This window comes from Elaeis guineensis, chromosome 1 (genome assembly GCF_000442705.2).
Source record: "Elaeis guineensis isolate ETL-2024a chromosome 1, EG11, whole genome shotgun sequence".
NCBI classification, from domain to species: Eukaryota; Viridiplantae; Streptophyta; class Magnoliopsida; order Arecales; family Arecaceae; genus Elaeis; species Elaeis guineensis.
Window position 1 is genome coordinate 177,913,034 of NC_025993.2, and position 27,831 is coordinate 177,940,864.

The 27,831-nt window shown below is 41.4% G+C and overlaps 1 protein-coding gene across 1 annotated transcript; it reads right to left on the bottom strand.

Annotated features, from left to right (window-relative positions):
• Window positions 1–9,243: 9,243 nt before the first annotated feature.
• Window positions 9,244–24,571, bottom strand: LOC105032137 (DNA (cytosine-5)-methyltransferase DRM2). Its single transcript, NM_001303596.1, is given in 9 exon segments — window positions 9,244–10,763; window positions 10,852–10,964; window positions 16,895–16,994; window positions 22,982–23,095; window positions 23,252–23,298; window positions 23,387–23,483; window positions 23,913–24,065; window positions 24,207–24,363; window positions 24,425–24,571. Coding segments are annotated over 8 exon segments (1,776 nt in total). The 5' UTR covers window positions 24,210–24,363; window positions 24,425–24,571; the 3' UTR covers window positions 9,244–9,614.
• Between the last annotated feature and the right edge of the window lie 3,260 nt (window positions 24,572–27,831).

Here is a 27,831-nt window from a genome sequence, read left to right on the forward strand (position 1 = left end):
CAAAATATGAATAATTGTTCATTTTTCTTTCCTTTTGCATTACAATATTATTAAGAATACATTAAAAAGAAGAAAGATAAATTTGTGTGGATGGTCCAAAGAATTATCTATTAAATAGTAAGTATAGATCCTTACCAGCAAAAAAAAAAAAGGGCTAGACTAGCAATTACCATCCCAACCAAGACTCCACGAGTCTTAAGAAAGAGGTGCTGTTGATTAATAGACAATGCAATGATAGTCATCTATTATATATATATATAAAGTAATACTCTATAGAGGAGCCATGGAGTGTTGCTAACTCAGCTTTTCAAATGAGCAGAGTTATGCCATCTGGACAGAACCCGGTTCAAGAAAGCCCTTTACTAAACATCATAATTCCTTCCCATTGAAAAAAGGGACTGCTTTCGTTTGACAAAGATGACAATGATGAGGAGGACCAAGATGACGGTGGAAAATATTACCAGATCTGGGATGATGATGATGAGGATTCATCAGAGAGCTGCGGAAAGTGGAGAAGGTTAGACAGTGTTGGGTGGATGTCTGGCCTGGACACCACCTTCCAAAACTTTTTCAGTACCACGCGATGCAGTAGGAAGAAAGAAAAAGAAAAAACAATCAAAATACTTGGATCAACCACAAAAGGGCTCGCCTCCACGGGGCATGCAAACTTCACTATGAAAAAGAAATTTTACAAGAGGAGATCTCACCCTCAACCCTTGTATACCCAATTCTCTCTCACTAGAAGTTTCCCTCACAAAAGCTCTCTCTCTCTTGGAAGACCCTCTGAACCCCTGAAGTGCCTGGCGACCGCTGTTCAGGAGCTTCCTGCTCCTTGTCTCTCAACGCTTCCGCCTCTCTCTTCTCTCTTCTTGGGTTCTGCGTGGCTGAGAAAACGAACCACACCTCTCTCTGTTCGTCACAGGTCCTTTTAAAGGCTTAAACTGGGTTTAAACCTAATTAGATTAGGTTAAGGTCTCCTAAACAAGCCAAATCACGCTCCTGAACCGTCGGATCGTCACTGGGAACTCACTAGGCCGTTCGATCGCGATCGGTCCATGGAATAGTATCGTGGATCGCGTGAAACGCGTGGAAAACGCCCACGTGGTCCACAGGCCCAATCGTGGACCGCCCGGTCCACGGTGGACCAGTGTAAAGGGCCAGGCAGGCCGCCTGGGCCTGGGCCGGCCTGCGCTCGCGGGCCTGGGCCGCGCTTGCGTACAGGCCCGCACACGGGCTGGGCCGCGCGCCCGCCTGGGTCGCGCGTCCCGCACGCCGCCGTCTGCGGCCGCGCCGCTGCTGCCCACCACCGGCGGTCCTCCACCGCCTCGAGTCTCGTGCCGACTTCAAAAGCTCGTATCTCCTTCATCCGAGCTCCGTTTCGGATGATCTTGGTCTCGTTGGACTCCATTTTTTATCACGAACCTCATTGTGGGCTGAATCTCGAGGTGTCAAATTCTAACAATCTTCACCTTGACTCGATATTCGGCCTCCTCCAAACTCTGAGAGCTTCTGGATTTCCTCGCCCCCATGCCCTAGGACAATCGCCTGCTGATCATGAATGGACAAACATGGGAGTCGAGCCAGGCTGCTCGATCCCATCTCCATCGTATGCTGTGCTCCTCCTGACCTGAGATCTGCTCGGAGCATCATCCTGCGGTAATAGGAATCTCACCTTGCGACGTCGCCTCTCGTCCTCCTGAGTCTCCTGTCTCGTGCCCGATCCACCTCCTAGAGCTCCACCTCGCTCTGGGCTCCATCTGGCTCCTGAAGCTTCACCTCGCACTGGACTCCCCGCCAGGTAATAATGTCCTCTGCTCCCCTTCTTCCCCTCCAGCACAATCCTATTGCCGCATAGCACCCTCAGGATTCCTCCACCAGCTACCGTCTTGTAGCCTCTAGAATCCAGTCTGCTAAGTGAGATAAGATTCTGTCTGAAATCGGATATGTATCGGACCTCCCCCAATCTCCTCACTGCACTGTCATGTGTCCTCCAGCTGACCGTCCCAATGCCTCTGATCGTACAGCTCGATCCATCCGACAGATATACAGTGCCCTCCCTGTTCTCCAAGGAGTCAAACTGCTCCTCTCTGCAACATACATGATAGAGGCATGCAGAATCTAATATCCACTGCTGGGAAGAAGTAGATACCTCGTCAGATATCTCAAAGACATCTCCATCTGAATCGCTGTCGGCTGTCGCTATAGCAGCCACCGTCCGATTTTTGAGTTGAGGACAATCTCTGGCTAGATGCCCTAACTCCTCACACCGGTAACACCTGGTTTTGCTCAAGTCCCTCCTGGACTTAGACCACCCTCGTTCCGATCTTCTGTCGCTCCGTCTACCGCCTCCTGCTCCTCCAGAAGTCACCAAAGCTGAGCTATCGCCACCTGAGCTCGAAGCTGGGTTCTCCCTCCTGAGAATCTTGTTCTGGAGTATCGCCGCGGTGACCTAGTCCATCTTGATAGTGCTCTTCCCCACTAGAAGAGCAGTCACCAAAGACTCGTACGAAGGAAGAAGCGACGCCATCAAAACTAGCATCCTGGTCTTCTCCTCAACGTTCTTGCCAATGCTGAGGAGGTCGGTGAGGATCTTTTGGAAGTGGCTCAAATGCTCCTGCACGCTCTGTCCCTCAGTCATCCGCAGTTGGTAAAACTGCCTCTAGAGAAAAAGTATGTTGGTGAAAGATTTCGCCATGTACAACTCCTCGAGCTTTGACCACAGCACTGTCGGAGAAGTCTCGCTCAGCACATGGATCACCACCTCATCCGTCAGGTACATGCGGATGGTACTCACCGCCTGCATCTGTAGCCATTTTCAATCCCGCATCTCTATGGTGGTCGGCTTCTCATCGCACAAGAGAGCATCGATCAACCCCTGTTGGATGAGCACGTCCTTCACCCTTGCCTGCCGCAAGGAGAAATTGCTCTTACCATCGAACTTGTTGATCTCCATCTTGATTATTCCTGTCTTCTTCATCTTCAGTCTTGCTCACCACCACTGCAATCTACGTCCTTGTACCGCCTTGCTCTGATTCCACTTGTTGGGTGGATGTCTGGCCTGGATACCACCTTCCAAGACCTTTTCAGTACCACGCGATGCAGCAGGAAAAAAGAAAAAATAAAATAAAAAGAAAAAATAAACAAAATACGTGGATCAGCCACAAAAGGGCTCGCCTCCATGAGGCATGCAAACTTCACTATGAAAAAGAAATTTTACAAGAGGAGATCTCACCTTCAACCCTTGTACACCCAATTCTCTCTCACTAGAAGTTTCCCTCACAAAAGCTCTCTCTCTCTTGGAAGACCCCCTGAACCTCTGAAGTGCCTGGCGATCGCTGTCCAGGAGCCTCCTGCTCCTTGTCTCTTAGTACTTCCACCTCTCTCTTCTCTCTTCTTGGGTTCTGCACTGCTGAGAAAATGAACCACACCTCTCTCTGTTCGTCACAAGCCCTTTTAAAGGCTTAAACTGGGTTTAAACCTAATTAGATTAGGTTTAGGTCTCCTAAACAAGCCAAATCACGCTCCTGAACCGTCAGATCATCATCGAAAACTCACTGGGCCGTTCGATCACGATCGATCCACAAAATAGTACCGTGGACCACATGAAACGCGTGGGAAATGCCCACGTGGTCCACAGGCCCAGTCGTGGACCGGCCGATCCACGGTGGACCGATGTAAAGGGCCAGGCAGGCCACCTGGGCCTGGGCCAGCCTGCGCTCGCGGGCCTGGGCCGTGCCTGCGCACGGGCCCGCGCACGGGCTGGGCCGTGCGTCCCGCACGCCGCCACCTACAGCCGCGCAGCTTCTGCCCGCCGCCGGCCGCCGGCGGTCCTCCACCGCCTCAAGTCTCGTGCCGACTTCAAAAGCTCGTATCTCCTTCATCCGAGCTCCGTTTCGGATGATCTTGGTCTCGTTGGACTCCATTTTTTACCACAAACCTTGCTGTAGGCTCAATATGGGCTGAATCTCGAGGCATCAAATTCTAACAAACAGGTTCATCCTAGGGTTCGTCCTCCCATTAATCCAAGATCTCCACCCTCTAGAACTCCTTCCCTCGACCCATCGACCGTCGCTATGTCGATGAGGATGACAAAGACGAGTAGAATGACATAGATGAAGCCGTGGGCGAAGACGACGATAAGGAGGAGGACCAAGATGACGGTGGAAGATATTGTCAGATCCGAGATGATGATGACAAGAATTCGTTGGAGAGCCACGGGAAGTGGAGGAGGCTAGATGGGTTCGCCTTAGGGTTCGAATTCGCCCTTCGTGTACCTTGTCGATTGGTCGGAGGATGCAACTTTTGTGCCTCAGAAGCCACCAAAACGAGCTCAGGCCGCCTCCATCGATGCCACCCCCACCACCGCCTAGGACTTGGACTATAATGAGGTCACCGCTGTGCTCAAGAACATCTACAAGCTCAGTTTGATGAAGATTTTCAATGTGGAGAAGATCAATCAGCATGTAAGACAGTGCCGTGGATGGTTGAGGAAAAGGGTGAAAGAGGGGGATGGGGAAGAGGGCAATGTGGTGAGGGATAGGAAGAGGAGGGTGAGGAGATTGAGTTTGGAGAAGAGGATAGCTTTGAGGAGGAGGAGGAAGGATAAAGAGGTGGAGACAATGGCCGCGCGAGATGAAAGGAGGGATCTTGATAATGATATGGAGGAGCTATTGAGGGAGTCCTCGGTATCGACAAATTTGGCAAGCTTGGATTGGAAAAAGATGAAGATTCCATCCATTCTTAGTTATGCCGAGCATAATTGGCTGTTCAAGTTGATGCAGCCCATGAAAACGAGCATTTTGATTCAATTTCTTTGCTAGCAAGTGGGTTTATTTCAAGAAAAAGGATGAACTGATGTCGTCACCATCACCGCCGCCGGCGGAGCTCGACAGCAACAATCTTCGAGACTGCCCTGTGGGGTTGATGCAGGGGAGTACATCTTTGCGAGCTCCAGTGTATATTTAGACCGCTCGAATGGCAACGATGAGATGAGGGACAGCTCAGGGAACATGGGATCGAAGGATGCTGTGGACGAGGAAGATGATGATGAATCTGATGGGCTTCCACCGACTAGGGAGAAGGTTTTAGTGAGAGCTCGGATTTTTCGTTCAGAATGCTGGCTGATTTCATTCAAAAGTTTGAAGAGATATATGAGAAGATGAAAAACAGCAAGTGGCAGCAGATGGCGGAGCTGGAGAGGATGAAGAAGGAGTTTCAGAGGGCTTTGGAGGTGCATAAGCAGCAGATGGCAGAGAGGGCATAGGCAGAGATTGCAAAAATAAGAGAGGAAGAGGGGGAGGATGAAGAAGAGGAGAGGAGTGAAGATATGAGGATGAGGATGATGAGATCGATGTTTTTGTCGAGAACTTGATCTGGTGTCAATTATTAGTTTCACTTTTTTTAAAAAAAGATTTTAATTCTCTGTTAGTAATCCATTTGTTGAAAATTAAAGATGTCTTAATCGACGGAATGAAATCCTAGATAGTTGCTTTCCTTAGCCATTCTTCACTTTTATGATCAAAATTTATAATACATCCAATATCAAGCTCTTCATTTACTAGGTATGGACTGTTTTTCCTTCAATTTCTATTTGTTTGTTGGTATAAACAATATATTTGGGAGACTATTAGAAATGTTATTTGATATCACGGCAGTAAAACAAATGGAGCAGAGTTGAAGATGGATATGTTTGTTAGATCCAGACTCTTCCATATTTTAATAGACTATTCTCCATATTTTTGCCAATACAAAAATTCTTTATGTTAGTTTGTCTTCAAGGGGTCAGAAGTTTAAGGGTAAGTTCTTGAGTATTAGAGTGTTACCAATTCAGTTTCTCAAATAAGTTTAATTGTGCCACCTGAATAGAAAAGTATTAAATAATTTTTTAAATTATATTTAATTCAAAGCATTAAATTATTTTCATACATCAAAAAAAATATTAAATGATTTATTGAATTACATTTAATTTAATTCAAAGCATTAAATGATTTGCATACATCCGGCCTCGTGTAATGCGTGGGTCTTCGACTAGTTATTCTATCGTACAAAAGAAAAAGTGCAAAGAAATCTAAAACTAAAATTAGAATGAAAAATGACTTAAATCTAGATAAGTTCTCTAGAATTTGGGGAAGTGGGAAGAGTACATCAACAACCAGTTACGTTTTAGATTTTTCATAAACAACAATTTTAGTTCTTTTTGGAGAAACATTTGTCAAGCATTTCATATTTTGTGCCCCCTCTTTTCAAGCGATTAATTTTTCTTTTTCTTTTATTCCAGCTCATGTGCATCGCCCTTGCCTTTTGCTTAGTATGTTCCCATTCAAAATCTAGATAACAAATAAAAAGATTTTCCCTCCCACCACCCTGACTTAAACGTAATTCGATGAAGTGATGTGTAGCTATCAGCACAATCGAAGTCAAGCAGCTTTGATGCCAAAGATGGCTTGCAAGGTCTGATTTTAAGCATTTCAACAATGTTGAACACATTTAACATACATGGACCAAGTAGACACCCTATCTCACAATTCAGAACAACGGAGGGCAGACTGATAAAATGGCAAATTCAACAAATCCTACCTTGCTGGCGCAGCAGCAGAACAATAATTGCCCAAAAAATGACATTTTTCCACACCAATTCATCTTCTAGCCCTGGCCTTGCAGAGCTCCTATGCATATAACAACATCATGTCAAATCTAGAGTTTGAAGATCAGAATTTGACCATCTTCTGGCATGGGGTTATACTTCAAGATTTTCAAGTACCTCTGCAATTGCTTTCTGTGTCATGAAATAGTGAACTAAAGTGTTTGATGACGAGTTACCGAGGATGGGAAGCAGCTTTCAAGTCATGTGGAAGTAAACTTCAGAAAACCAGTAGTCGTTCACCACTTTCCATCAGTGCAGGTTTCTCGATATACTTTTCACTTCCACCAATATTCCAAAATCCTACCGTTATCATGTTAACATTTCAAGAAATTTTGGCCATTGAGAAAGAGGGTCTATTGATCGAGAAAGTAGCAGCTTAATCATAATGAACAGACCTTCTCGCTGGCTTGATTCCGACAAACCAAACAAACATCGTCGTCATATGTAGCAGTCCTTTCCTTCTTACAACATCAAATCCTGAATCTGGTATTTAATCAAGTTTCTTTTCAGCATGCAATACACAGCAAGAAGCAATAATTCCATTCTTAATGATGTAGCTTCATTCGTTCAAGAAAGCTACAGCAATACATAAAACTGGGAGCTTTACGTAACAAGTGGATCAGGTCAGATACCTCAACCCAGTACCCAGTATACATCTCCTTCTGTATCAATTGGCGACAGTCACTCTTCTCCTGGTTCCTCCTCTCCCTGTAGAAGGTTTTTCTCTGTTGTCGTAGGCCCAAAAGCCTTGTTCACCTTCCTTGCAGGCTAATAGGTCAGTGTGTTATCCTGAGAGGATCAGCAGGTTTAACCATGTCCAGATTTCATCCCTTCACATCTTTGATGCATAGCTCGTAGTACCCACCCCCAATCCATTTCTAGGGTACTTCTCTACCACAAAAACAGAGATTTTCCATCAAGCATTTCAAGATGATGAGACCCTATACAAACATCCATGACAGGAAATCTAAACAAAGATGTTTCACATATTCCTTGTATACAGCAACGGGGTATTTGCAGCACATCTATGTCATCTACTAAATGATCTTTTCTGGAGGTCACGCTTACCGAGCATGCTAAGAACTCCCCTTCTTCTCTAAACACTGACATGCCTAGCTGCGGCTAAGTCTTGGAAACACTTAAAAACATTCATTGTTTTTCACAAAAAAACATAGGATATTTTGCCATCTATCTACAAATTGAGGATATGCAGTCAAACTGGTAAGTTCTTTGAATTAAATACCTTCACATCTTTTTTTCTGGCTAGCATCCTCTGAGACAGCCAAAACGAAGATCAGACAGATTTCTTTGTGCAAGGAGAATGTCATATTAGGAGGATTCCATGAAATTAATTAGATATGGAAAAAAAAATTGTATTAACAGGAATTCTGAAGAAAATTCAAAGAAAAGGACGTGAAGAATACAGAAAAATAACAAGGTAAAAACAAAAAAAAAAATCAAAATTAGCACAGAAGATCAATTTCTTAAATATCTTTGCAAGATCAAGTGGTCCTGGCCTCAAAAGAAAGGGAAAAAAAAAAATCATTTTCACTTAAATTTCCTAATAAATTAGAAGCATAGCTCGTTTCAAATAAGCTTATTCATGCTGGATGGTAGGCTTGTTCAAGCACATTCTATTATGGAACAAGCACAAATAACATTTAATTGTCGACTCATAAGCAGGCAGCGCCTGAGCTTTGGGCTTTGATAAGTAGAAAGAAGCTCACCTCATCATCCCTATAACAAGCTTATTCTTGCAGATTGGTTCAGGTTACAAATGATTTAACCTTAAACATGTGTTGTCAAGCTCAGGTTAAGTTAAAATACTGATTATATAACAAGCCAAACCCAAGCTAACCACTCAGTTCTGCTGAGCACATTCGCATCCCTACTCTGTGTAACTCAAATAATGCACTTTTAAAAACTGTTATACAGAAGTTCTGTCATATAGCGGCTCTCATATAGGCACTGCAATAATTTTTATTCATTCTTTTCAATATAAAAATGCTACTTACACATATGTATAACAACTGGAAACTATAGTATAATCCATGAAAAGTGATATATCAAATAATGCCTTTATTTTAATTTCAATGCCTGCTATTTCCCATTATAAGCCATCATTATAGCCATTACTCTAGTCCACAAGACATTGTAGCCAAGGGATTGATTGAGCAATACCATCCACTATTTCAAGTAACAGGCAACAGCAGCAACATTAAAAGCCGTGATAACAACATCTTGGTCCCATGTTAGTTCTATAATTAAATAAGTGAAAAAGAAGAGGGAAAACAAGCAAGAGAAGGCCACAAGCACAGAAAGTAACAAGACCAGCATCACCACCATAGCATAATATATCATCATTGCTTGCTAAATCCACGAACAGTCCATGAACAACTGGTTATCAAGCTATTCTTGCAAAAAAAGAAGAGAGGGAGAGAGAGAGAGACATTAACTTCAAGCGATTTAGCCATTGGAGAATGATTCAGAGAATCACCTGGCCAATGAAATAACAATTGAATGTTCAAGATTTTTCTCAATAATAATCGAGATGATGGGATTGCTGTAAATTCAAAATTTAAACCCTGAAACTTATTTTGTGCTAAACAATGATAAATAACATAATTTGCCTCTGCAATGCAAGTTAAGGTTCAAAGAGAATATCCTCGTGAGCTTTCAACATTTTAAATACATAAATAACATAAGTGTAGCTTATCAGAAATCCACCTCAGTCATCAGAGGCAAACATTTAAAAGATCTTCTGCCACCCCGTCAATTTCTCACTCCCCCAACTAAAGTGCTACAAGCACAGGCTATTGCACTTCGCTCACCTGACCCAACATCACAAAGCCCTTTTTCCCAACAAAGGAAATGATAATGCCTGCTCAACTTTTTCTTCAGAAATGACAATGCCTGCTGTACAGTACCCTGATGTAACATACAACTAAAAGACGTACAAGTGTAGATGGTGTCAGAAGTACTTCCCCATGATACACTTCACAAGGTCTAAGATGCGGAAATAATCATAGAAAAGAGATGAATGTTTACCCTCCAGCCCATCACGACTATACCGGTTGCTACCTGAAAGATTATTGCATGGACTTCCACCGATAACCAGATCAAACCCACCAAATGTGTTAATCATCTGCTCAAGCTTGTCACCATTAAGTTCTTGTACATCAAAAAGGTCTATTAGTTCCCCTGTTTGATTTGTTTGCTCCCACCAGCTCTTAAGTATGTTTCTGTTTACATCCGAAATCTCAACAGAAACAACAGTCTTCAGATGTATTCCCAGCCGATGGAGAGCCACCTCAGCACCTCCAATACCCGAAAAAAGTGACAATACAGTTATTCCATTTGGGAACATATCCTTCAATACAGAGAGGTGGTAAGCAACTGTATCCACCTGGAATGAATTCCCAAGCGACTTGTACCTATTAATCCTGCTAATACCTCCACCTCTAGTGTGATCCCTTGGGAAGCCCAACAACATTTCAATCTCGTCTGGCTCCAATGGTGCAACCTTGTGCCGCCCCACCCAAACAAGATTCCACCTCCTACATTCATCAAGGACATACTTTTGGATTCGTTCAGGAGGCGGGTCACCATACTTCTCAAGCTCAATCCGTATTCTCTCCGTCAGTTTTGCACTTGCAACACAGGTCTGCAGACAATTGAACTGTCTCCTGGAGTCCCAAGAAGGCCACCATTTCTTTGTCATTGGGAAGGCTTCTTGTATGGTTTTTGGAGGAGTAGGACGAAGAGGAAATCGATTGTGGATGGGCAGGTTGTGAACATACCCTCTCTTTCTGGCAGCAGCACAAAAAAATTTTGAGTCCACGAACTCCGGCTCAATGTCATACAAGAACCGTGAGATTGTTTCCCAAGCACCTTTTGGTGCTAGGGCCACATTTTCATAATAGAAGTATGGTGGGCCTATAGCTGCCTCAGGTATCTTTCTGTTTGCAATAGTCATCCTCTGATTTGGGAGACTGAAACCAACCATCGGCTTTGGAAGAAATATCATAGATTCATTGTCAGAAAGCCAACGTTTCCTCTTGCAATTTGTCTCCTCAGGAGACCTCCTTTTCCTACCTCTCTGGGAATCATAAATGTAAGTCTGCATGGACCAAACCATAACAGATAGCCTGCAGTAAGAAATATAAACAGTGCAGTTCTAACATAAATTTTGCAGATCTCAAGATTACCCCCTCTTCAGAAGAACCTGAAATAGGAGATTCTCTTGGATGATAATCAGATTCTTCTGCCATCTGTGCAGCATGTATGGAATCTGCTAGTTCCAAAAGAGATGCATGTGGACCTGGTGACATGACAAATATAAGGGAATGAACAGAGAAATTATAGAGAATGATGAAAGTATACTTGGATAAAGACTACTAAACCCGTACATATTTCAAGAAATGAAATTACAAAACTCATAATGCTTATATCCAGCTAAGGATGTCAGCCAATCCAATCCAATACTCATAATGCTTATGTAACAACGGCTTTGAGAGAAATTCTGGGTGACCATCACCTAGAAAAACAAGAATGACACTAAACCATGATGAATAAACCATAAACCCTGTTTGCAACAGCTACCAAGATGCTTCCTAAGGTGCCTAATCTCTCCATTGTGATGGCATATCAACAAATTTTCTGTAAATGCCATCACTGCTATTATAAAATATTGCATCAACTTCCATAAGAAGCACTTTTCTTTGGTCATGCGTTAGAGTGTAAACCGGAAAGTTCATCAAAAGAGGGCTAGCAATGGGAAAAAAAAAAGAAAAAAAGAAACCCCAAAAATTATAAAAAGTTAGATTAAGTGATAAAGTAAGTTATAAGATTCATTTATAAATCTGGAGTTGCTTAAAGGATGGGTAAACAACCAGTCATGAGGCTCTAGGGCGACTAGTTTGCTCTGGACTCTAAATGGATTATAAAAAATTGAAATAGAATCTGCTGTTCTCTTTATTGCAGGGAGGAGTTTGAGAAGCTCACTGCAAGATGTAGGCATCACTTTCAAGTGTATGGTTACGGGAGAATGCACCACAAGTAAAGACCTAATATTCTTTCTTTTCTGTCCTTTTACTTCTGGGAGACCCTAAACAACTCATATTCCTCACTTGGTTGGTAGAATAGTAATCACCCCTCTCTTGCTCTCTCATGGACATGCTCTCCTTACTTCTTCAAAATGTAACTTTCAACAAACAGGCATTAGATCTGCTCTGATTCTCTCAAGAGAGCTATGCAACATTAACCCATTAGCTTTCAAACCTCATTACATAATCCCAAGATATGTTCACAATCCTAACCGCCCTTGTTCCTATTAGCCTTGTGGCCAAGAATTCTATAATCAAATAGATCTACAGTTTTTAGCTCTTTAACTAACTCCCCAGTTATAAACTCTCCCTTATATTTAATTTATAGTTTGTAGAGCTGTCAAAATAAGCCAGGGCCCATGGGCCAACCCATTTGGCCCTAAAAATGGACTTGGCTGGGCTGAGAAATTCTGGCCCATTTATAAAAGTGGGCTTTTTGGCCCGGCCCCTGTAGCCCATGGGCTGAACCAAGTCAGGGCCGGATCAGCCCGTGGGCCGGCCGCTCCTGTCAGACCCCTCGCCCTTCCCCTCCCCTCCGCCAGGCCCTTCCTATCTGCCGTCCCCTCGGCCAGGCCCTCTGCCCTTCCCCTCCCCAGCCACCCTTCCCTCCCCGCCGGCGTCGAGCATATACACGGCCTCCCTCCTTAGGCCTCCACCACCACCACCACCACCGCCCTCATCCGCACCCTCTCCCTCCTCAGCTTCGACGTACCCGCTGGGCTCGATCCCATCCCCACCCACCCTCCACCCTCTTCTCCGACTTCATGCTTGGCTGGACCAACCACCTCGCCGCCGACCTCGAAGTCCCCCGCCTTATCTTCTACTCCTCCGGCGCCTTCACCGTCTCCATCATCCACCACATCTGGCTCCGCATGCTCCATCGCGAGAATGGCGACGGCCCCAACGGCCTCACCGTCCTTTCCGACCTCCCATCTTCCCCTTCAACCACCTTCCCAGCCTTTGGTGCCGGTTCAGGGCCAGCGATCTGGACTGGGAGTTCGTGCGGGAAGGCTTCCTTGCCAACACCGCCAGTAGATGGGGGGCGGCCATCAACACCTTCAACACCCTCGAGGGCCCCTTCCTTGCCCACCTAAAGCGGGCCTATCATAGCGTCTGGGCGGTGGGGCCCATCTCCCCGTCCGATCCCATGGCTAGGTGCGGTGGCCAGAGCTCCATCTCGACAGAGGAGGTGGCGGCTTGGCTTGATGCGTGCTCACCGCGATCGATAGTGTACATCTACTTCGGGAGCCAGTACACACCGACGGAGTAAGGGCGGGCACTGGCGGCGGTGCTGGAGTGCAGCGAGGCGCATTTTGTGTGGGCACCGGTGGTGGCGAGGCGGTGGTGCCGAAGGGCTTCAAGGAGCAGGTGGTGGGACGGGGGTCACGCGGGCTGGTTCTTAGATCCAGGCTGGCCCTAGAAAAAGAAAAAAAGAAACAAAAGAAAAAAGGAAGTGGGCTGCCCTAACCCACAGCCCACATGGGCTAGGGCCGGGCTGGATTTTTACAACTCCTTTTAACAAGTGGGCCGAGCCTTAGGGCCAGACTGGATTTTTACAGCCCCTTTTAACAAGTGGGCCGAGCCCGGCCCAATCCACATAATCACAGCCCACATGGGCTAGGGCCGGGCCGGCCCATTTTGACAGCTCTAATAGTTTGCCCTATGTTGAAGACCTAATCCTAGGAAATCACACCAAAATGGTACTCAAGCCTGTCTGATTATTTTCCTCATTCATCCATTGTTAACACCCACAGAGAACAGATCAGCTTATACCATAATCCTAAGCACACTAAGGGCCTCTTTAGAAACTTCCTGCTAGATCTGACGGGATTAGCTGGAAAGAGAGAGCATCGTGGAAGTGAGGGAGTGGGAGAAAGGGAAGAAGAGAGTGGAGGGCTGGTGAGGCCTGATTGCTACCAAATGGGGAAAAAACAAAAAAGGACCTTTCAAGGTCTTTTTTTTCCTTTAATCATGCTGCAATTAGGCCACAACCCCACCTCCCCTCCCCACAACAAAAAAACAAGACAAAAAAAAGCCACACTATCTCTCTTTGCTGGTCCCACCAGATCCAGCAGGATTTTGGGAAGAATGCTCTAAATTGGACCAACAAATGTTGGAACAAATAGAGTTATTGATGGGGCTTAAAATTTCTGCTTAAGTCGTGGTAGAGATTATGTTGAACAGAAACTCTACTAGAGACAATTTTGGTGAGCCTAAGGATTCTACAAGTAAAAATCAGAGCACTTTGTGCAATAGCTGGTTTCGCCATTCTCTTATCCAACATTGAGAAAGAGAAACAAGCTACATGACATGCCTACAACTTGACTGCAAGGCACTCATGTCAGTCAAAGGCCTAGCCATTGTTCGCTCATGAAACTGACCCAGTTCTTAGATCACATGAAGAGTATGTAAGCCACATTATTGGTGCAAACATAAGGATAAAAAGGCACATATGTGTAAAGCCCTGTCAAACTATGAGTATGTGTTAGGCCAAAAATCTCCTACACATCTCCATTCAATGGTCCATATCACCCATGAATTATCAAATCAGGGTCATAATGCTTAGATCAATTAGTTCAGAACATTTGGTAATACTTTAAACAGAATAATAATGAGAGGAATGATTTCAGTAAAATAAATGAACAGAAAGAGCTTAGTCAGCTAAAAAAAGAAGCAGAAAAATAGAAAAAGGAACACAAATGGTGGGAAGGACAGAAATACAAGAGAACAATCGTGTTATCCTTTAATCATGAACTTGTATGGTAGTGGAAAAATATCTAAAATCAAAAAAAAAAAAAACTGAAGAGAAGATGAGAAGAATGAACATTCAATACGAGATTGACAAAGAGGTAGAATGCAGCTGAAAATGTAGAAAACACACCAAAATAGTAAATTGTATTTGTGACAAGGTAATTGTTATTCATATAAGCATTTTCATCATGTCCCTTAATTAGTCCCCTTATGTTTCAAAAAATACAGGAGCTCAATAGAGATAAGGACAATAAATAGTAAGAAACCCAATGATATGATTAACAAAGCCAATATGAATTATATTTCTTCAGACAACTTGGACTAATCAGGGATCTAATACTATTTATGGCTGTCAGCACTAATCTAAAGAACAACAATTTCTGCAATTATATGAGCAGATAGTAACATTGAACGTATATATTTGAAGATCCAGCAAACCACCAAACACAAAAAGCAGCTAAGCTCAGCAAATCAGTTGGATGATGATGCTCATAAATACAGCTGTTGCAATCAGGCTTATTATTGAAAAGAACAACCACTTGAAGCTTCCATTATCTTTAATGATGAACATAGACTACAGGGAGTTTGGATGGCTTTGACACCATGATGCTTATGAACATCCTTGGGAAAAGCAAGCATAGTGCTCTGGAATATCAATCTTAACATAGGCTGAGGGCATGTGGCATGCATTGATGCACGCTCGAAAGGAAGGAGTCAATTTTTTCCTTGGGGTAGGGTACAAGCAGAACAATTTACAAAGCAGTTGACTGTTGACCTTATGGGATTACATAAAAGAGACTCGAAACTCCAAAATTTCCAAGATCTTATTAAGTGATTATAGAACAACTTATCCACATTGTACACAAGATATATGTAGCAGGGAAATTCCAAAATTTCCTTACCGTTTGGATGAATGCCACTAGCATAATCCCAAGGCCTTAGTAGGGTTTGGAATCTCTACAAGGCAAAGGAACTCTTATGGGACATCATCCAAGATACAAGTCCAACAGGTCCAAGTACCATTGCAAACATCCAAGTCTAGATGTAAGGAATTTCTTCCACACAAGTTCTCTCTTATGCCATGGCTTGGTATCTTAGCACACAGCACAACAAAGTGAGCTTTATACCCAGGTGCAAGGAGTTTGAAGGCTGAATAAGTTCATGATAAAAATTATGTAACCATGCCTGTGGGCAGTGCATTGCAGAAGTTGCAAAGCTCCTACAGTTGAATCCCACTTGGGGCAATGATCCAACACCCACATACAAAAGGTGTAAGAAATAATAAGGCAAGTATACAACAAAACTGTTCGAAATGCATGTATATAGAGGCAATAAACAGTGTAATTCTATGTACAATTTAGCTATTAGAACATCAAGCCTATGACAAGAAAACATGAGCACAAATTAGTAGCACGTATGAGAACTTTGAGATAGATAGGAATGATAGTTCCGCAAGACAATTATGCAAGAAATATTGTATATGATGGTTTGATTATGTTTGGTTTAGGCACTAGACAGTTTCATTGAGCAGACCTTAGTTTCAAGTCAAATGATTTGAAACACAATAGAATAGAATAAACCAAGAATAGCAATAATCAACAGTAGTGAGGAGAGTTTTAAAGTATTCATCCTTTAGTGGAAACCTACGCCATAGTAAAGGCCTGCTGCCTATTGTGAATATAAGTTAACAAGTAACAGCATTAAAAAAACTTCACTTACCAGACATTTAGAATGTTTGTTTGCTTCAATATATTGTTTCTTCCATTTTTCATGTTCATTAAATCTTCTTGTATGATAAAGTGTCAAATATAAATGCAAGCAAATTTAAACAATTGTTATTAATTAACTACACTTAAGATAGTAGGAATTATAATTTTTTATTTCACAGAAAAAGATTGTTATATCCTTGTCATCAAACCATGATAGTTAACACCAGCCGCACTTATTTGACACAATTAGAACTCCCTCTCAGAAAAAAGGGAAAAATGACAAGTGTTGATCAACAACTGCAACTGAAACAAGATAGACAATATCTTTCAAGGCTTGATGCCTTTAAATATGTCAAGAGTGTTCATCAACCAGAAGAAATAGTATTTACCGCATATAATATGCATATAAGCTATTTGCAGGACATGCATATGATCTCTTGGCTTGTTGCATATCCACATAGAAAGTTGATTTCAACTAAGTCAGAAGATTCATATAATATAAAAAATAGATGCATGGGACGCACCAAACTGCAAATCACTTCAAGTACCTAACAGCTCTCCACGTGCAGCCAAGCAAAAACAAAATCAATATAAATCCATTCAAGTCAGTGTAATCATGGTTAACTGTTTTAGCTTCTCCCAAAAAAAGTTCTGTTATAGGTATTGACTAGATGCTATAACAGTACCACATCTATTTATGGCTGAAGATGCCTTGTCTGTGGGGAAACCCATCTCCACTAAAATCAACAATTTCCGATCTTTCTCAGACAAATCTTCTGTGAATTCCTGAACAGACAGCAAAATTCACCAGTTATGCATCCATCGTATGGCATAAAGTATTTTTAACCAATAATTTTATACTTCTGAAAATAATGTCAACATCATAATAGAATCATATAAAATTTCAAATCTAGAATCTGAAACAAAGTATTTGATAAGCTTAAAAACTTGCTTTTTTTGGCTAAACTTTCAGTTAGTAAAACAAGTTATATAGTATCAATCATTCAAATTGAATAAAAGAGCAAGGGAAAAATGAGGTCAGAAAGAGAAGTCAAAGACCAGAGATATTCCAAGAATCAGAGGGGAAAGGATGACCTTACAATCATTCAAGATGCAACATGGTAACACTCTAAATGCATTCAAGATTGTGAACCAAAATGGTTGCACCTTAAAGCATGGATCACAAGCAGGAAGGGGAAGGGAACATAGAAGAGGTACATATGAAATAAGTTTCTAATATAGGATCTGTCTGGAAAATGTTCTTGCAGGTACACAAACGTACATATGCTAGACAAATATGGATGCATGCAGTTAAACATACACATAATACTACAAATAGGCATGTATCGCTGGCGTTAAGTACAGAGAACTGTTGGTAATCACTGATAATATTGAAGAACAAGAAATCGTTAAAATGAAAAGCAAAAACAGAATATCATGAGACAAAGTTGTTCAGCTCTGAGACGTCAGAAAAGGAATGAGCAAAGAAGTTCTAAAACCAAACACACCAAAAGCCACAAAACTAACTTTGAAAAATATTAGTAAAAAAAATCAAAATTCCTTGATCCACGCAAAAATTAACAAGAAACATATTGGGTCAAGAAGCCTTGGAACCAAAAAACCAAAATTCATGATCCCTCATTCCTTGGAAATCATCTTGATCTGGTAATTTCAAACATTTAATGGCTTTATAGTAGAAAAACGAAGGTATAACCTAGAGGAGAATGCAATAGAGAGGGGGCTTTCAGAGTCAGAATGCTCTCAATGATATTCTTGTAGCGAGAACAATCATCTTATAAAAGAAAGTCCTTATAGTGCAGCCATATCATCCCCAAGTGGGATCTAAACTCATGATTGTCCACAGTTTGAGATCAGTCTCATTGTCTTTCAAATTCATCTCTATGCCTGGTCAATAACCACATGCAACTTGCAAGCCATTCGAGATGTTAATTAGTTCAATTTCACTGAACACATGCCTATGCTTTGAAATAGAATTCACACTGCCGAAGCATGCAATTCTCTCTTTATCTCCCTCCCCCCCTCCCCCCTACCCCTTCTCTCTCCATATACAGGTTCAAGTTCCATCCAGTACAATACAACACTATATGCTAAAGATTGCGCAGTATATTCTCTATAGGTACGAAGCCTACATCATGATCATCCATGACACCTTATCAAACCATAAATCTGCAGTAATCTATATGCATAGGATTCTGTTGCACTGCATGGATACGACAAATAGCTGCAAAATTTGATTCCATTCAGTCCTAAACATGTTTGAACCCCTTCACCATCACTGAGAGTTGGATCAACTAATTGGAAAGAAACACTAAATTTAAAACCGGGACCACTTAGCAATCTGAAAAGGTAAGTTTTTAGCATTTTAATAAAAGGAAAAAATAAATGTTCATCGCTTGAGCTATTCAACAACCATAGCTAAAGAAATATTCTCATTTGTCCATGGATTTATAAGCAACTTGCACTTGCTAGAACAAATGAAATTAAAAGCTTTTCTGCAAATTTCTCTTCTCAAATAAATTATACCCGTTGAAATGGGCTGATGCTTTGAATGAACTATCATTTCACATTACATGTCATTATTTATTCTAGGTAAATATTTGTCAGAAAAAACAGAATTATGGTTCTAAAAAAGATTGGTTGTTAAGCATCCACTAATTAGATGTTAGCTTTAACAAATTCATAGGGAGAAGGGGGAAAATTACAAGTGCATGCACATGCTACCAAGTAAAAAGGTTCGTTTGAGATTAGATAAGAAAAGTGATTAGATAAGAATGATTTTTTCAGCATAGGTAACTTTTGTATGATGCGCTTAATGATGACATTCATTTATGAGGGGTGCCACTGGGCCAATATTCCACTTCGACAAAATCCAACCCTAACTGCTACTGTGTCAAGTTCAAGCCCAAGAATTAAACCAAAACCATGTAAAGTGTGGTCAAAAGTGCCACCAAGGCACTTAGAGAGCCTAGACCACTATGCAGTGAATGACTAGGTGCTCTTACATTAAAGGATACATACACTCCATTCCTTTGTTTCGCACTTTCTTGCTTTATTTTATTATCACTACTATGACTAAAATAACCTATTTTAGTTAAACTAGAACTGAAATTAGTGTAATTTAAAATCTGTTTTGAGTTTGCTCATTCCTTCCCCCATCTCTCACAACCCAACATCTCCCTTATCTATTGGGCAACTAAGTGCTCCTCTACCAATGTTCGTCGAATCAAGCGGTTCAGGATGTTCCGAGCCATACCGGTCGCAAACCAGGATGGTTCTGAACACCGAATGAGAGAGAGAGAGGGGAAGGAGAGAGAGGAGGGGAGGGAAAGAGGGGATGACACAGCCAAAGGGCCGGCAGTGGCCCCCAGAGGCCTCCGCGGCTCCATATCACCCAATAAGACATTTAATCGAAAGAGAGAGAGAGAGAGAAAGAGAGAGAGAAAGAGAGAGGAGCGAGGATATCGAAGAGAGGTGCAGCCGTCGAAGGGCACTGGATGGCTGTTGTGCCCAACGAACAGCGGAAAATGTACGGGAAGAGTTGCGACGTGGAACAGGGGCAACCACCCCTTTTCATCACATTTTTGTTTTTTAAATGATAATGAATAGTGAAGCCAGCAATAGGTGTGCCGGCTTCACTGTGGTCAAAGTTTTTTGAAAAAAAATTCCATGAAACAAGGACAATTGCCCCTATTTCATGCTCGCGGAGCCGTAGGCTGTGATTTAGCCATCCGAAGACCAGTCGGAGGCCCTCCGATGGCCTCTCTACCGGCTTTCCCTCCATTTCTTTCCCTCCCCCCTATCTCTCTCTCCCTCTACCAATATTTGGTAGAGGAAGCAGAGGCCTTGGCAGCCTTCCAAGCACGCCCATGGCCCGCCTGTGGCCACCGCCGGCGTCTCCTCCAACCACCCTCTCCTTCCCTCCCTCTCCCATCTTTCTCTTTTTCCTCCTCCCTAGTTCTTTTCTTTGCTTCTATCTCGATTCCCACCGATCTAGTCCGATACAGACCCATACCAACTCGTATCACTGGCCGGCCAGCACGGATCCCAGTTCCGATTCCAGAGACCTTGCCTCTACCAATTGTCATCTACCCACTTGCCTCCATAGACCAAAGGCTCTCAGTTCAGCAGTCCTCCAAGAGGTTGTCAACCATTATTGTTTGTCCAAAGAAACCTAAAAGTTTCTTATTTTAATACTAAGTCTCTCCTTCCACCTCTCCTCTCATGTTACCCTCTTTTCCTTCTCATTCTCATCTTCTTCCTCTTTTTTGTTCCTTTTCATTCATATTTTGTCATTTTTTCTCTATTTTCCTCCTACTTGCATTCTTTTGTTAGAATGCAAATATGAGATTTCAATTAAGTTATGCACTCTAGATTTTTTTGTAAAATTGTCTAACTTTTATATTTCAGATTTAAGTTTTAATGTCATGACTTTGTTATCACTTTTACAACAACGTTTGACTTGGTTGATTAACTTGTGATGGATCACGCCATTGTTTTGATCCTATTATGCTACAATGGTGAATCTGATATTTATATGTATGGCTTTGAGAAAAAATGAGGTTGATAGTGTTATTATGGGCAACTAAAGTGTTTTCTGGCCCTTCTAAAAGATGGACTGCCTAGGCGATCCACCTAGGTGGTGCCTATGCAGTTACAGTCCCCACGACTAGGAACTGCCTAGCTGCCTTAACAACCTCGACCATGCAGGATCGAGATTTTGATGTGGGCCAACTCATACTCAAAAAACAGAAAACCTAGCTTATACCATATATTTCCATATCCATATAGCACATACACATGTCCTATTACTACAGCTATACAATATCCTGAAATTTCCCACCATGTAAAGAGTTTATGCTCTCAAAATACACCTCTACTTAATATACCCCTCCACATGAATGCATTCACGTTCCTAGATTCTGTCCCAGCTTTAGTTACCCATACAATGAATTTATCAATTCTACCTCAGTTTTCACCAACCTATGCACAATCAATACCCATGCCTTCTCTTTGTCACATCTCTAACCCTTCCTCTTGCCATTTTCTCCATCTCTACTCTTGTGCTTCTCGACCTTCAACTCATACACAGCACCTGCCCCCCACCACTTGTTGAACAATTGCAAGTATGCTCCACACATATGAGATTTTGTTTCCTCATCTTAAGCTATTGATCCTAGTTTGCATGGAACATGTGTAAGAATCATGAATTCTCCCTTGTTACTGCGAAACTTCTACGAGATAAAAACATCTTTTAGAATTCAATATTAAGCTTACAACTTCCGCCACCAATGTTTACTCCAAACTATTAAAAGGATTTTTATAAGATCCCACAATCCCTCCATTTTCTTCTCCCTAAGTATCTACAGATTTCCTTCTCCCCTTACTAGAACGGTAGAACCTGCCATCTCAAATGAAATCATAGTCATTGCTACCTTTTCAAGGCAACTCCAATCCCAAGGTTTTGTCCTTCCATGCATCAGAGGATGCACCTCCTTCATGGTCTTTAATGCCGCCTGCCACAAACTGTTTCTGCTACCTCATCTCCATAAACAATTGCTTCCATGTACCATCTTCACTGCACACCATGATCTACTAGGAGGCCAATGATCTAGTAGGTCTTGGAGATGATTACCAATCTAACATCTAGTTGTCTAATTTAAAAGCTATGCAGCAGTTTTGAGACGGTGAAATTGACTCAATGAAATGACAAATAAAATGTTATTGATGCATTATAAGAAAATACAATGTGTGCATGTTACCAGTTACAGCAATTACATATATTTCAATGGTTACCCAATGACCCACGTTCATAGTAGAAATGCTTGTTTCCATAAAAAAACAAAAGGAATAGGGAAAAGTTTGTCATATAGAACAATGGCAAGTGATGTAGCTTACTCCAACTTAGACAACACAATGGTGAAGGAAGGATTTGAATGCCAGTCTCTTATACAACCACCAAGAGATCTTTATCAGCATGTACAATCTTAGGGCATGATTTGGAGCAAGGTTCTCAAAAACAAAGATGCCTTAAGGTGCCAGGACCCCCCTTACCCGAAACACTAGGTTCCAAATGGCACTAGCCTAAAGAAAGCAAGGTGTTAGATTATGAAAAATTCAGTAATTGCATTAGACATAAATACTATTTTTGTCTCAAAACAGTACCAAAAACATTAGTTTAATTATTCAGTTTCAACATCCTAAAGACCTAAACAATGATCATCTTAAACATTAGATGTCATGTTTCCCATATTTCAAAACATCACACCAAACTATCTTCTTATAGCATCTTTTCATACATAAGTCAGCAAAACTAAATCACTGGGCATCCTACAATAGCTTCAAAGTTCAAACATGACGGGAAAACACTACTTCCCGAAATATAGTTCATTTTTCTGGACAACGCATAACACACAAAAGAGTAAACCACTAAACATCCTAAAGTATCCCTTTATTTATGAGAACTCTGATGTGTCAAAATCAAGACCAAAATAAATCTAATAAAGCACTAAGCAACTTGAGGGACCACCTTGCATCACATGGAATGAACTACCTCAAGTTGTCAATAACTAGAAATATTCCAATATTAGTAATTACTCCCAAGGAAAAATAACGCAGAGTAAACAAGGACAACATAGATTCTCGATAATATTCTTATATATCAAAATTAATCCTTTTATATCTGTATTTGCATTTGCCAAATAAGTCCATTCTACAGCATGAAACTTGTAAAAGAGGCCAGTTAAGTAAATTACCTCGTCCTCAAAGCCATCCATGTCAGAAAGATCTTCATCTGTATTCTCTTTGTCACTTGGTAAAGAACAATCATTTGGGGAGCTGTCATGGTCTGAAGGAGCTTTTTCAATAGCCTGCAAAGTATAAAATAAACTAAACTATGAGAAATGTAACCCTAACTCCTTGCATATGAACCAAACACGTGGTATAGGTGCAATGTTAAGTTTCTTAAGCCCAATAAAGCATTGAGTATATATTGGTTACTCCAGATAAGCAATGCAAATGCTTACCTTATAGGTAAGTAGTGTCTCTAGTATAGCTTCTGTGTCACCTTCCCCTGCAAGCCACAAAACAATTGTTGATATATGCCATCAAACAGTAGCTAATTTTTTTACTATCAGATGACTGTAACATCGAGCACCTACCATTTTCCTCAATTGCTTTAACCACCATGTCTTCTTTAAATCCCATCACTATAAATTCACGGACCAAACTAGGACGAGAAGGGCCCTCCTCACAAGCCTTGGATAAATAAAGAATGCAATCAGTCAGTAAACCCAGTTACATTATTTCCACCATCCATCATTCAAAAAGTAAAATGCATCCTATAAATTCTGCATCAAAAGTAAAAGTGTCCAAACTGAAAGACAGTTGACAATCCAAGACTATTAGACATTCACTGGCCAAGATTTTTCCAATACACTTTTCACTATATTATTTGGGTTTTCCAATCACTAAATATCAAAAATCAATGAAAAAAACTAAAATTTTATTTTAATTCTTCTATATTGGCAAACATTTTGTTTGTCCTCTTAATAATCTCTCAGCCTACCAACAATAAACCTATATATTGGTTCATCTTGGTATCACTCACCTACCAAGACACCCAAGATGCAGGGGTGTAAAGAACCTCAACTTTTTCTTATCTCGACGAAACATAGCTTTAATTACCTTATTAGATGGGCCTGTGATGGCTTCATGTGTAGGAATCGGCGGTTGGCTTGGACCAGAAGGCGGCACAGAGCTGTGCCTCGTGCCCTCATCAACGACTTCATCATCACTACCCCATTCAAAATCCTCATCACTATCACTGGTCCAAGATTCCTAAACAAACAAAAAAACCCCTTCTCTGTTAAAGGGAAAGTCCAAAACAAAGAAAAAGATTAAAGAAAGACAAAAAAGGGGATCAAAGGATAGAACTGAGAGAATGACATGATGATCACAACAGTGGCAGCGAAGACTCACCATTGGAATAGAAAACGTCTAGAGAAGCCTTCAAATTAGCCAAGAGACACCAAATTAAGAACCCAAACAGCCTTTCGGACGGCTTGCAGAGGCAAAAACTCTCTGTAACGACAATGCTGATTAAGAACAACCTTCTGTGACGCGTTCTTGGTGGAGCCTGCGATCAAGAACTCCATCAAACGATGGAGAGAGAGAAAAAAAGACGGTGGCGAAATCACCTGCAAGATTTTAGGGTTTTAAGGCGGGAATGTTGCCGATTCCTCAATAGAGGCGGAGAGAACGAGCTCCGTGAACAATCGGTAAGAAGAAATGGTTTACGATGATCCTCCAGATCGCTCCGGCATCCTTCACCTCGGACATCTCTCGGCGAATTTTTTGGTTTTCTGGGCAAGAAATATGAAACCGAGGAAGGCATTTGGGAGCACCGACACGAGAGAAATATGAGAGAGGTGGAGGGGGAGGAGGGATCGGGTTGTACCTTTCGTCCGAAAGAATGATTCCCTTGTTCCGCGACATCAACCGTTGGATGGCGGAATTTGCAGCTTCGAAAGCTGTGCAAAGATGAACAGAGTATCGGATTGTGAGATCCAACGGTTGATGTCGTGAAACAATATCAATCGTTCTTTGGCGCGAAAGATACAACCAAAACCTAGGAGAGGAGGGCAGCAGGTTGTCGCCTTGTTGCTTGGCTTACCTGTCAAGGACCGACCCTAAAGAGGAATTCGCCAGCTCCAATCACCGTCTATTTAGATTAGCCCAAGTGATGGATTTGACTGGAAGTCGAAAAATCAAAACTTTGATCCTGTTTGAAGTTTGAACCTGTTGTGCTACGCTGCACTGTATTTATAAATAAAATAGCTGCTCTACAAGCAATATATTTTATTTTATTATATTTTAAATTAAAATAAAAAAATATTTGATAATAACTGCTGTATTGTGTTATTTTATTTTTTTAAAAAAAATTATGTGTTTATTTAAAATAATTTTTATTTAAGAAAAAAATCTCGAAAGATGCTTTGTAGGGTGGAAGATAATATATTTAAGATCAAAATATTTTAAATTTTTTAAAATAAAATATTTAAAAAAATTTAGTTATTAAATATTTTAATCTCATTTTTTGCATGCTTTATTTTAAAACAAACCAGCGGAAAAAAAAAAAAGCACGGGCAAATAGGGCTATACCATATGTGCTGCTTCGTTGGATTATCCATTGACTTGCTGGTCTCCAACATGATACGTTGATATTTTCTCTAGCCTTGCTGCATGAAACCTTTGCACACTGTTATCAAGGCTTTGTGCTGCACAATGGTCCATTGCATATTGGGTTCTTCCGTTTGACAAGGTGGATAAAAAGCTCATAACATAGCTTTAGTCCAACTACATGGTTCCATCTCTTCTGTTTAGAGGGTTCCGGCTGCGGGGGAGGAAGGATGAGAAGTCTAGTGCAAGAAGTATAAGGTTCGCCGCCAGGGTGTGGGAGGCGATGAGCAGAGGAGGGAAGCACAAAAGGTGAAGTGGTCTCATTTTCTCTTTACCATCTCCTCGATGGAAGGTGTCTCCGAAGCCGAGCCGGAGTTCTCTCTTCTGGCCTTTGTCTAAAAAGGTTGATTGCTGAAAATCTCGCATTGGCGATTCCACCATTGCCACAATCCCTCTTCTCGCCTCCTAAGAGGTAACTGGCCTTGCTTCCAAAGCCTTGAAAGAGGCAAATTATGGAAAGTAACATTAATAGAGAATTAGGCTTGTTAGGGGTGAGAGTATTCTCTTCCCTTTTCCTCCTTTCTCTTACTCTCTTTGTTTCTGAAAGTGTTTCCTTCACATTTTCTTGATGAAAAGTCTGGTGGGTTTTCCTTCTCTTCCTCTCAAAAGAAAAAATAAATTGATCAGTACTAGTGGATCTTCTAAATCTACAATTAAAGTAAGTTGATACTCAAATAGCTAATAAATTTTTTTTATAAATCTCATGTAGAAGATTAGAACACAAAATTATAATTTGAGAACAGATCTCCACGTATAAGAGATTCATAAACCCCATATAAGTTTAGAACATTGAATTATTCTAAGATTTAGGATGCGTACCTATATTCGTCATTGATTTCCAATAATTGATCAATCACAGATGCTCAGACGAACATCAAAAGTCAAGTCCTTCTTTTCAGTTCCTCTTAATAGATGGTAATATGATGGGACAAGCTTGAGAACTAATTTTATAATATATATAGAAATTGGAGAGGGGATCTAGCCATTTAAAACTAATCCTAATAGGCCCTCCTATCATAGGCTTAAGTCAGATTCAAGCCTACACTATGCCACCCCAAGTACATTACCCAACATAAGGTATGCATAGCCCAAAACACAAGGATCATTAATAATATTGGGCTTACATGTATGTCCATTAATCTGGATCATATAATCAGCCCATTTTTAATAAAATAAAATAATTAATTAATTAATGACAGTCCATAATTTGAAAAATTCTCACAATAGCTACAGTAAATTAGAAGATGACATTGTCCATTCAAGTATTTCCCTAACATCCCACACATTAGATGGATTGATCAAGGTGGAGGCAAAAAGATTCCTGAAATGTAGATGTCTGGAATTACTTATAATTGGCTAACTAGGCCAATGCACACCAGCAAGTCCAGAGTGATAAATTCAACTGATGAAATCCGCAACACGATCATCATGAATCGGTTGTTCTTTTCAGAATAACATGCAACTCCTCCCTTGGAGGGTCTTTTCGAATGCAAAAAGCCAAGGCCTGATTAATATCAACATTGATCTCTGGCTACAAACTAATTCCAGTCTTTTGATTAATTGTTCTCAAACAGCTCTCTTCCTTCGGCACTTGTTCTCAAATTACCCCCTAAAACCTGCAGGTTGGAATTTAAACTTCACCTGTGGATCTGAGCTTCATCATCCAAATCCACTAGCTCTCCTAGAGCTGAACTTGATATGCATCCTTGCGCCTGTGGTGCATCCTAGCTTTGGTATACCTAGATAACTGCATCTTTGATTACCATAACAAAGTATTTAGACCCTGCTTGGCATAGCTGCTGGTTTTCAAAGCGCGCACACAGAGATAGAGAGCGAGAATTGTTTTTCTAAGTTGAATAACCTGGATCTCAAGGACAGTCAAAGGGTCAGATGGTTTGGATGGATCGGACAGCTCGGTCTCTACACTCGTGCACATGAAGTATTATCCGTTTTGACCTAGGTCCATGTCAAGTGCCATGTTGGGCCTCATAGTTTTGTCTTTTAAAAGGTGCCTTAAAGGGGAAGAGATGGTTTTGATCTATATAAGTCATACTCCCTCTTGACTCACAACTGATGTGGGACTAAAGATGCGCTCTCTACACCACAACAGGTCTCACTCCTCATTCATATTCATCCATCTCCAGCTGAAAGTGTTTCATACAAAAAAAAGGTAGCATGGTGCATAAATCATTATAGATCTGGACTCTTATAAGATAAATCATGATCAAAGGCCTGCATGATTCTCTGTCTAGGATCAAAACCAGTAAGCTTATAACTAGCAGTGCATCTTGTTGAGCAAGGAGATCGTCGTGCAATCTTGTCAATCCATGAAATCCCTCAGTACATGGTGGACAATAGTCAGAGG